The sequence below is a fragment of the Nannospalax galili genome, unplaced genomic scaffold (assembly GCF_000622305.1).
Source record: "Nannospalax galili isolate Female #2095 unplaced genomic scaffold, S.galili_v1.0 scaffold398, whole genome shotgun sequence".
Taxonomy (NCBI): domain Eukaryota; kingdom Metazoa; phylum Chordata; class Mammalia; order Rodentia; family Spalacidae; genus Nannospalax; species Nannospalax galili.
This window is the reverse complement of record NW_008341813.1, coordinates 575,617-587,778: the sequence shown is the minus strand read 5'-3', so window position 1 is coordinate 587,778 and position 12,162 is coordinate 575,617. Positions and strand designations below refer to the sequence as shown.

Here is a 12,162-nt window from a genome sequence, read left to right as displayed (position 1 = left end):
TGATTCTCAAACTCACTATGTAATCCAGGCTGTCCTTGAATGCCTGATTCTCCTGCCTCTGCCTCTCAAGTGCTGGGATTATAGGTATGAACCACCACGCCTGTAATACAGTTCCTTCTATCTATATCCTAATTATTAATTCCCAGTATCATGGATAGGACAGAATATTTTCCCCATTCTTAAAAGAAAAACAAAAACAAAATAACTGGGGGCTGGAGAGATGGCTCAGCTATTAAGAGCACTGGCTGCTCTTGCAGAGGACCCAGGTTCAGTTCCCACAGCACCCACATGGTGTCTGACAGGCATCTGTAACATCCAGTTCCAAGATGCCCTCTTCTGGCCTCCATGGGCACTACATGCAAGTGGTTCACTTACATGCACAAAGGCAAAACACCATATACATAAAAAATAATTTGCGTATGTGGGTGCATGTGCATGTTGTGGCATGTGTGTGGAGGTGGCGGTCAGAGGACAACATCTGGTATTGGTCCTCACCTTCCACCTTGTTTGAGACAGTGTCTCAACACCAGGATAGCTGGCCCCTGGGCTCCTGGAGTGTCTGCTGTTTCATGGCACTGCAGGGGCACTGGGATTGCAGGCACGTGTGACATGGTTTATGTGGGTTCTGGGGATATGAACTCCGGTCCTCATGCTTGTACGGTAAGGGTTTTTACCCACTGAGCCATCTCATCTCCCTAGGTGACCCCCCCTTCCCATTTGTCAGCTTTAAAATGCCATGTAATCCATTTTTAAGTTTTTGAGATCATTTCTTCTATGATACAGTCTTCAATTCTTTTGAGTAAATGCACAATGTACAGAAGTGCACTTGCTAGGCCAGATAGTAATTTTATTTTTATTTTTTGAGGACCCAACATACACTGATTCCACCGAGCACAAATTCTCCACATCCTGGCCCAAACTTGTATTTTCTGTTCTTTTAATCTTAAGTTTAAATTTTTAATAGTGGTTCTCCAAATGAGTACACAGTGGTTTCTCATTGTGGTTTTAATTTTTATTGCTCTAATGATGATCATGCACTTGTAAATTTTGGTCTTAATGGTGCAAAAATTTTAATCAGTTTTCACATACTTCTGTCTCCTTTTCCTTAAGATTACCTTGAGGCATTGACCTCCCAGGGTTGCTTCACAATTATTCTTCATTTCTTACTCAAAGACTGAATGTAATATTGAGTCTGAATGCTTCAACACATGGAACTGAAGGTTTTTACATTTTTCTTCCAATGAACTATTTACTACCTCTAAATCTCTATTTTTTTTAACCTGAAAAATGCATATATAATAGTGCTCATTGGGTTTGGGAACTAAATAAGATAATTTGTGCTAAAACTCAAAATACTGACCTAATAAGGCTTAACAAATATCAGACACTATTATTATTTTTTTATTATTTTACTGGGCTTTCTGTTATTGCTTTTATGTTGTGTCTTTGAATACTTTGTGCACTTTTTTGGGGCGAGGGGAAGCTACTAATTATTCTTAGAATTACCGCTCTTTCTTGGCACCAGAGAAAGGGATTTCATTTCCCCTGAGGTTCACTGACCGCATGCGTAGTGATCCCCAGGGTGACGTTGGTGTCCGTCTCCAGAAGGAAACCTGTGGCCTCTCTGTCTCCAGATATAAAGGTTCTGTACAGCCCAGGAGCAGTGACACCCCCTCAAGCCAACATGATCAGTTTTCAGTCTTTCTTCTTACTGGTCCTCCTTTCTGAGAATAACTGGTATTTGTTTTTTAGCTCTCCTCTATCACTTTCTCAGTCCTTCAGCTAATGTGCTGATGGAGTAGGTGAGTTGAAGATCATTGTTGGTGGTAGAAAAAGGGACTGGCATGAATGGATGTGAGTGTGTGGATCTGCAGAAGACAAAGACAGAAAAGGAAAGGAAATGGCTATGTGGCAGAAAGCCAAGGAGTCAAATAAGGCAAAGCATAAAAGAGGGATTGTGTTGGAACAGAGGTGGGGAGCCTGGGTCCCTGGTGAGAGATCAGTGGAACGTAGGTGGTGAGCACTGGCAGAGATGGAAACGAGATTCCAGGGCAGAGTACCAGGAGGATATGCGTGAACAGACAGTTCTTGATTAAAGATGGGCAGCAGCCTGAAGAGCACTGTGGTCAGGCTGTGGGAGGAGAGGGGACAACAGTGGGACCCTTAATAAAATTGGCTCAGGTTGCATTAAAAAATGAGATGGTGGAACAAGGAAAATACTGAATACAGATGAATTTACTAACTCCATAGCTCATTCATTCAAATATTTCTTGAGTCCCTATAATGCACCAGGCTCTCTGCTTAGTGCCACTCCTGTCTTGAAGTGAGAATTATCTTAAAAAATCATTTTAAAGCAGGCATGGTGGCACACACCTTTAATCCCAGTACAGAGGAGGCAGAGGCAGGCAGATCTCTGTGAGTTCAAGGCCAGCCTGGTCTACATAGTGAGTTCTAGGCCAGTCAGGGCTGCATAGTGAGGCACTGTCACAAAATGTTAAAATATATATTTTCATTATTATTGTGTGTGGACATAAGAGTGTGGTGGTATGTGTGCATGCCATGGTGCACATGTGGAGATCAGAGGACAAGTGTCTGGAGCTAGTTTTCTCCTGCTGTGGGTTCTGGAGATGAAAATCAGGCTGTCAGGCTTGTGTGGCAAGTGCTTTTACCTGCTGAACTGTTGCTGGCTCAAGTAAGAAGAGTTCTTAAAGACATTTTTCTTTCATAGTCTCGTGTCAGGTTTATTTAAATGTGAAAAATCCTCTTAATTCTGGTTTACTGTTTTGCATTTTGTGGGACAGACACTGTCATAGGGAAAAATCAAGGTTGTTTATGGAGCTGGGGTTCGCCACATTGTCACAGCACAAGAGCACAGCGGATGCTATTCACATGTGACACACTGCCATATGTTCACACACATTTGGACACAGTTTGCAAAATATTTATAGAGAGTTGAACAAATGGGTAGGTGGGCATTTTTGCTCTATCTATTCATTAAGAAACATGACTCATGCTGATTGCCAGAGGCTGTGGGATGGTACATGGATTAGAGAGACATTAATCAGAGTATGTAAGTTTCAGTTAGGCAGGAGAAATAAATTCAAGAGATCTATTTTATACCATAGTGCCCATGGTTAATAATGGCATGTTGTTTAGTTAAAGTTGCTCTGAAAGTAGACTTTAAGTGTTCTTATCACTGAAAATGATAAGTATGTGAAATAATACACATGATAATTAATCTTAGACATTCCACAGTGATAGATGTACTTATATATGATGTATATATACATTAAATATAAGCACACATATATATACCCTACATAGATAAGAATTTTATTTACTAGTTAATTTTAAGTCATGAGTTTGCTAAGGATCTGACAGTGAACTGAAGGATTCTTGGTGCCTCTGTAGACTAGCTAATGCTGGCTTTAGATTATGTAAACATTTGATACACAGCCTCTGAGTGCCTGTGAGTAAGGGTGAAAGATAAATTAAAAGGTAAACCATTTCCACTGTGTCCATATATGGTAATATTATATTGCACTCCATTAATACGTACAATTAAAATGTCAATGAAAAAAGTTAAAGAACTAAGATTCTTGCCATGTAGCTCACAATGAACTCTCTATAACTTGTGCTGTTTTGTGCTTTAGGTGTTTGGCTTCAGTATGTAGAGCTGGTGCATGCTAGAGTCTGAATGTTGAAAAAAATGCTTGAATACGAAATGTATTTATGAGGAAGATGCCAAAGTGAAACTGACACGTGTATAAATAAATGTTTAGTAATACAGCTAGGCAAAAAATAACTCATATATCTATCTAGCAATTACATAGGCTAGGGTTTGTGAGTCCATTTTAATATATTGTTATGGCCTTAAGAGAGTCTTCCAAACTCCAACTGTAAAGATATAGTAGGCCTTTAGTTAACTCCATAAGGAAGGAATGGGCATTAGCAAAATCTATAGCCAGGCAGGACTTACAGGAAGAAAACACAGCACCGAGAAGCAGAAGGGAGAACAGTCTGGTCAGGGGCCACAGAGTCGTGGTGCCTGTTCCCCAGCCGGCTCCGTCCTCCTGTGGTTCCCACTCCACTTCCTTGGAGCTGAAGCTGCACTTGTCTGTCATGCCTTCTATAAATTACAGATATTTTCTCTTTCTTTCTGCTGAGACAGATGAGTATTTTTCAAAATACTTGAAGGAAGCCTGCTGGGTAGTTCTGAGCCAGGCAAAATCTGGGTCTGGGCCTAGGTCTGGGTTCTTACACACCAGGCCCATCTGAGAGACCTGTTTGCAGGCAACTCTTCTCTATTTTAGTGCTTTTCTTTTCATTCTATTTCTTCCTCGTTCTGTCTGGGAAAAGTGTCTCTTTTGGTCATATTTTGGTGAAGAATAGGATTTTAATATGGTGTTCAGCTGTTTTGCCTTGGGAAAAATATAATCTGATGACGGCCAAAAAAATGATGATAGTAAAATAACAATAACAGCCTATTTTCTCAGCACTTTATATGAATTAATTCTTTTAGCTCTCATAATTACCCCATGAAGTTTATCATTACCGCTCATGAAAGGATGGAGGCATGCAGAAGTGAAGCAACTTACAAGATCAACTAGGTAGTCAGAATGGGCTGGGAAATGAGCTCAGGTGGCCTGGCTCTGTGACCCAGTGCGGTCACCCATGCCCCCTTCCCTCCCGCTGTTGCCATGGCTCCCGAACTCCTCTCTATCAATCTGGTTCTTGTCAAAAATCACTCTGACGAATATCCCCTTAGAGCTCTGGGAAGTGCTGCCTTGAGACTGCATGTGCCTCTGTGTGTTTCTTTTCTTCTCTCTCCTGACCTCTTCCTGTGTGAGCCTAGAATCTTTTGAATGGTGTTCAACAGCGAGGCAGCAGGGCTGAGATGGAACTGCCAGGAGCCACTGAGTGAAATGACAGTCCTTTGTAGCTGGTAGCATCCTTTCCAGAACTTCATTAACAGCTACCCAGGCTTTTGGAACCTCACTGTTGTCGTTATAGGATATTCCAGTTGTGAGCAGAGGGCAGGAATTGCTTTTTTGTGAGGTCTTACTTATGTCAAGTATTATACTGATTTGTTGAAAAAAGGACAAATTAATAACTAGTGGAGTGGAAGTTGAGAGGAATAGTAAAAATAAAGGCACAATACATTTCCTTCTAAGAAAAATGAATTTGTTTTCTGGTGGAGATTTTGTTTATATAAATTTGAGGCTGGTACTTGAAAATAGACTCAATTCAATTCAAATGGTGACTTTCTTTCTTTCTTTCTTTCTTTCTTTCTTTCTTTCTTTCTTTCTTTCTTTCTTTTTCTCTCTCTCTTTATTTCTTCTTTTTTTTTTCTTTCTCTTCGTTTTTAACTTTTCCCAACAAAGCTCAATTTCTCCTCTACCTGAGCAAATGTTTAACATATACTGGCTGGGAAATTGCCAAGTCTTAGCCCACCTGGGGCCTTTCAGTACCTGTTGGAATCCGGCTCTGTTCCCTTCCTTGTATCCAGGTGAGTCTTATTGTTTCTTCCTCATCATGCCTTGACCCAGTATACTTTTAGAGGGAGGGGCATGCGCTCAAATGGGATTCCATTCTTTTGATTGGCTTCTTCTATAGGGCTCTTGGAATACTTTTATCAGGAGATCTGTGTAGGTTTTATTTGTTATCTTTATTCTCTCACAGCATATTTATTTGTTTGTTTGTTTAGTTGTATGAGACAAGTTCTCACTTTCTATCTCAGGTTGCCTGGAACTCACTGTGTAGGTTAGGCTGACCTCAAATCTGTGGCAGTCCCATCTCAGCTTCTCAAGTGCTGGAATTACAGGTATTCACCACCAAACCCGCTCATGGTGTCTTTGCTTCCAGTTTCTTTCTAGATTCCTAATCACCAATCCTTTCCCTGTTCCTAGAGCTGACAGTATAGCCTCAGGAGCAAATAATACATGAACGGTTGGAAAGCTAAAATGAGAAGGGCTCTATAACACCCTTTAGCAGCAGGAAAGCTTGGTGATTTTTGGGTTAAGGAAAAAGTAGAGGAAAGCAGGCCTCTGTTGTGGAGCTAGTAAAGGGCAGGAGGGCAGAATAGATGGATTCCATCTTCTTGGAATAGTTTCCCTGGAAGAGGCAGGTAATTCAGGCCTTATGTGGATAAGGAGATCTAGACTTGTTCAAGAGGCACTTGTATGCAACTTTCTGAAGAAGCACAAGTTCATGAGGAGGGTGGTGAAAGTTGCTCCTTCAGTCTCATTGGCTGTTCTTTTGTTCACTGCCTTCAGGGGAATTGTGAATCTGGTTCAGAGTGAACAAATATATCCCTTAGTTGCCTCCCATCACAGGGAGTCATGAGGGCAAGCATCCTGAGAAACTGAGAAATGTTCAAGGTAATAGGCAGATAAATGTAATATGATTAAATATAATCAAGTTTAAAGATAGTTTAGATAATATGTCTTCAGGAAGGCGATATGAACACATTACAAAGTGGCATGTCTTAAGGAGATGTTATAAGGATAAGATTTGGGCAAATAAAGAGATAAGAGAGAGAAAAGTAGGTAAACACAGAAAGAACAAAATCCTGGGGAAGGACCAAGTACAACCTGGGGAGAGGGCATGGAAATGGCAGCACAGAGGATAAAAAGGTAGAGCAGGTCAGGACATGGAGGCAGCGTGGTTGAAGGCAGGTGCAGCTTCTTTTGGCTCCTGAGGGAGCTTCCATAGAAGCTCATTGCAATTGAAACATCCAGGGCCAGAAGCCATTCCTACATCCAGGAGATCATTCTCTAGAAAAATGGTCTGGAAATTCATTCTATCTTCTGTGGTCTCTGCACATGCTTAGAGGTACTTTCTGTTCCTGTCACTTGTAGAGACTCATCAGCACCGAGTGGGCATCATGGTTCACAGCAACATCACCATCTTCCACCCCGCAGTTTTTGTGCTGCTTGGCATCCCTGGGTTGGAGGATTATCACAGCTGGTTGTCTATACCCCTTTGCCTCATGTATGTCACCGCAGTCCTGGGGACTGTCATCACAGAATGGAACCTTCACGAACCCATGTATTTCTTCCTCTCTATGTTGGCCATCACCGACATCTTGCTGTCTACCACCACCGTGCCTAAGGCCCTAGCCATCTTTTGGGTCCATGCCCATGACATTGCTTTTGATGCCTGTGTCACCCAAGTCTTCTTTGTCCACACGATGTTTGTGGGGGAGTCAGCCATCCTGTTAGCCATGGCCTTTGACCGCTTTGTGGCCGTCTGTGCCCCACTGAGATATATGACAGTTCTGATGTGGCCGGTTGTGGGAAGGATTGCTCTGGCCATTGTCATCCGAAGCTTCTGTATCACCTTTCCAGTGATCTTCCTGTTGAAGCGGCTGCCATTCTGTCACACCAACATTGTCCCTTCATTCCTACTGTGAGCATATTGGCATGGCCCGCTTAGCCTGTGCCGACATCACTGTTAACATCTGGTATGGCTTCTCTGTGCCCATTGTCATGGTCATCATGGATGTGATCCTTATTGCTGTGTCCTACTCGTTGATTCTCTGAGCAGTGTTTCGTTTGTCCTCCCAGGATGCTCGGCACAAGGCCCGCAGAACTTGTGGGTCTCACCTCTGTGTCATCCTCATGTTTTATGTTCCATCCTTCTTTACTTTACTAACCCACCGCTTTGGGCATAACATTCCCTGACACATTCATATCCTGCTGGTCAATCTTTATGTGGTGGTGCCCACCAATGCTCAACCCCATTGTCTATGGGGTAAAGACTAAGCAGATTCGGGACGGTGTAGCCCATTGGCTCTTGGACATTAAGACTTGGTGCTGTTCCTCCCTTTGGGCTGATGTGTCCCCATGAATCGTCATGCTCCAGTTCATTGAGAAAGCTAGCTGTGAACCACAAAGATTTCCTGCACGTAGAGGCCTTTTCCTGTCTTTATCCTTCTCTCCTCCCCACTTTTTGTTTTTTAATTCATCTTCCTTATTTCTTTCTCCTGTTTGGTACCTACATCATATATTTATCACTAGAAGCTATAAATGATAATTAAATGTACATTCTTCTGATTTGAGCAATTGATTTCCTCAGTAACCTAGATGCACTTCAGAAACACAGGGTATTGAATCTCATGTGAAACAAGGTTATAAACAAATGAATAATTATTTTGTATTTATTTATTTGTAACATTTCATTTATTATTTTTATTTTATGTATATGAGTGTATTGCCTGCATGTATGTAAATGCACCCGTATTGTGCAATGCTTATGTAGGTCAGAAGGGGGCATTGGATCCCCTGGTCCTGGAGTTATAAATGGTTGTTAGCTGCCATGTAGATGCTGGGAACTGAACCCAGGTCATCTGGAAAAGCAGCCAGTGCTCTTAACTGCTGAGCCATCTCTCCAGACCCTATTTTGTGTTTAATATATGAAGAGTATCTGATCTTTTAAGTTCCCAAATATGTATTGATTGTTTATCTAGAACCCAGTATGCTGGGTCTGGTAGTACATGCCTATAATCTGAGAACTCAGGAGGCTGATGTAGGTGGACTGATCTTGGATTAAATCAGCCTGGGCTACATAGTCAGTTCAAGACCCTTGAACTACAAAGCAAAACTCTGCCACAAAGAAACAAAGAAGCACATATAAAACAATACAAATAAAAATAGTCAAGTAACTCTCCCTTCATTTCCACAGTGGCAGGTGTTTTGAAGACAGCCATACATGCCATTCAGCCATCTGGAAAACTGTCTCATTCTTTAAATTTCAATTCAAGAACTGTGTTGTTTGAGAACTATTTCCCATTTTCTGTAGGCAAGCCAAGCCTCCTATTTTTGTATGCCTAATTCTCTTAAGTGTGCACAATGAGTTATAATAAGTTGTTCATTTATTTGTAACCTTAATTGACTGTAAACTCCTTGAAACCAGAAGAGCATGTATCATTCATCCTAAAAGTGTCTGGCATTTAATAAATGTTTGAGAAAGGAATGGAAGTGTGATTACCTCCTTGAACTCAGAACATGAATCTCTAGGATCCAGTGAAATGGCCACTTCAACCAGTGATGGTTTAACATGATGGAGGCGAGCCAGCTGCTGATGTACGGTACTTACTTCTCACACCTTTGCTCTTAGACACTAGGGTATAGATGAGACGGGAGGACACAGATCACTCTTGACTCTTTAATTTGGATCCTGACAGCTCCATGTTGAATGTAGAATACATTGTTCATGGTCAGATTAGCAGAATTTGAGTATTCTCTTGGGATTTATAGTCTTGACCCTCTCCTTCAAGCTTTCCTATGAAAGTTCATGCACACTTATTTCTTCAGCCGCCACCTATACTTTGAGCCCTAAATCCATGTCTCTACTCTAGAATTCTTTTTGGGCAGGCTACAATATGTGATCTAGACACCTAAATCCTCCTACTAACTGGCTATTGCCTCTGAGACACAGAACTTCCATTCAAGCTATTTTTTCTTCTTGCGTTGTTTTTCTAGGAAGGTAAATTAGGATAATCCCATCAACTTTACTGAGCTGGGATCCCTGGAGTTTCCTCAACATCTTCCTCTCAGGCCTTCTCCTCAACAGGTTGTTAGGCAGTACGCTGATGGATGATACTTCTACATAGTTATGTGGGTAGTATTTGTATTGTTATCTGGCTATGTGAACTTGGTAATTCATTTAATGTTTTTAGTTCTCATTTTTTACTTATAAAATAAGTACCTTATGGTACCCTGTGGGCTATCCTCATAGAACTTTGAGAAGCTTAACTAAGTCTTGTATATATGCATATGTACCTATCACTTAATTCTTAACTTATAGTATGCAAGAATTGTTTTATTAATACTAAATTATTGATTCTGTTAGTCTTCTTAACACTGCCTTTACTAATTACTTATAAACTTTATTTTATTTCACCTCAGGTTTTGCATTTTAATGTTTTAAATATTTTATACTTTAATTAAAAGTGACTCTATGTCACTTTTAAACATCATAAAAGGCAGAACAAATCAAGTTTCTACTTCCTGTCAAATATCTGGAGGATTCTTTATTACTTACAGAGTGTTTTCCACTGACTATTTTGTAGATGTAGGCATGAAATATTAATGTTTTATAATTTGGTGTTCCATGGTCGAATACATGTGGAAGATGTGGATATTCTTTGAGTCATGCACATGAGCATATAAGAGAAGACAGCATTTCTGTGTTTCCCACATTTCGGTCACCATAGACATCTATTTCCATGTTCATATAATTTTTTGATTATACACCAATTTATATCTATAACAATCTAGTATCCCATTAGCCAAAGCCTATAAATTACAGAGGAAATAAAAAACTAAACATTAGTTTAATAATAATCTGGTTTTGACTTAATTTTCCATCTCTTTTTTATCACTGTACAAAAATATATTACTTTATAACATAATTATTAATGATGGTAAAAATAACTTACAATGCTGATACGAAGTTTTCCCACCCAAAAGCCCAGTGCAGCATGTTAGAGGTGGGGGAGTGACTGGATTAGGAGGGCTCTAGTTTTATCAGTGGATTCATCCATTGATGGAGTTAAAATTTGATGGGATTATTAGGATATGAGGCTTAAAATGACTAGGAGCATGTTCTTGAGGGATATTTTTTTGCCCCTGCCCCCTTCCTCACTGTTTCTGCTTCCTGGCCACCATGAAGTGAATGACTTTGCTCCATTACTCAGTTTGTTCCATGATGCTCTCCCTCATCATGGCTCAGAAACAACAGACCCAAGTGATGGACCAGACCAAAGCATCTAAAACCATGAGCCCAAGTAAATATTTCCTCCCTTAATTGGTTTATGTTAGACATTTTGCCACAGTGATGGAAAAAGTGACTAACACACTTACATTGATACCTAATGTTTATTTAGAGTTCATTCTACGCTAGGAGCCATATTAGTGTTCTGTGGCATTATCTTACTTATTCCTCACACAGTCTCACTAGACAGTGCTGTTACCATCTCTGTTTAAAATCCAGGGGTATCCAAAGCTCAGGGAAAATAATAATTAAACTCACACATCTGACAAACGGGAAGGTCCTGGGGTCAGTTCCTCTTTGAAGTCTTCATCAAAGCCCCTAAGAGATAATCATCTTATTCTTTGTGTCCATAGTGACATTTATGGTCTCAAGTGAGCATTAATTCCTTTGCTCACGAAACCACCAGGATGTGACTAGATGAAGGCAGAGACTGTCTTCCTCATCCTTACAGTTTCAGTCTATGGTATAAGGATAGATACACATATTTTTATAAATCAAAATGTTGGAGAAGTTATTCACCTCTGGACCCTTCCTTGTTAACTATTATCTTACTTCATGACTGAGAATCACTTACACGCACATGCATCCATGTACTTGGCTCTCTCTGATCCTCTTTTTCTTCCTCTTTCTCTACAATTTTCTGTGTATAGTGAGGCTTTGCTGGTATGGATGGGACCTTAATCATCTGCATATTAAGTAGTAGCAATCCCGATCTACTTGTGTCTATATGCTAGAGTTACGGAGTCACTAGCAGATGTTGTCTGTACAGAAACCATAGGAAGGACTCTCTGTGGATTCTGAGTTGGTGCTCTCTGGAGACTGGCTCTGCTGGAATTTGCTTCTGTCTAACCACACCTGACATGGTCTGCAGAATATTAGGGATAAAGTGATATAACCCGAGGGATTCCAAGATGAGATACAAATACTTCCTACTCCTCTGCAGAGCGTGCATCCCAAAGCTTTATTCACATGTGGAAGAAGAGCCTTCTTTTCAGCTGGGGTAAATATTTAGTTCTTAGGCTTTTTAGGTTTTCCTTGAAAAAATAACCTGTAGATTTAGATAAGATCTTTTCATGTTCTCTGGACAGTGGACTGAAAGCATGAAGTTCACACTTTGACATCTTGAAGTGCTGTAGCTATATAGGACTATAGGACTAGGGTTATTTTTTTCCCAGAATATTAATGTAATTTTACCATGTTTAAATATTGAAAGTAGGCATATTAAAAGTTACAAATTTAGTTTGTTTAAATATTTCATTAATATAAAATTATAACTTATTATAATTTTACTCACTTGAATAGGAAGAAACTCACCAATAGCATTAAAAATAAAGTTATAGAACAATTTTAGCCATTAGGACTTTATAGAAGCAAGTATATGGG

At 40.2% G+C, this 12,162-nt stretch overlaps 1 protein-coding gene across 1 annotated transcript; it reads left to right on the top strand.

Annotated features, from left to right (window-relative positions):
* The first annotated feature begins 6,886 nt into the window (after positions 1-6,886).
* LOC103737588 (olfactory receptor 52B2) lies at positions 6,887-11,161 on the top strand. Its single transcript, XM_008837414.2, is given in 4 exon segments — positions 6,887-7,399; positions 7,401-7,724; positions 7,726-7,780; positions 11,103-11,161. Coding segments are annotated over 4 exon segments (951 nt in total).
* Positions 11,162-12,162: the final 1,001 nt, after the last annotated feature.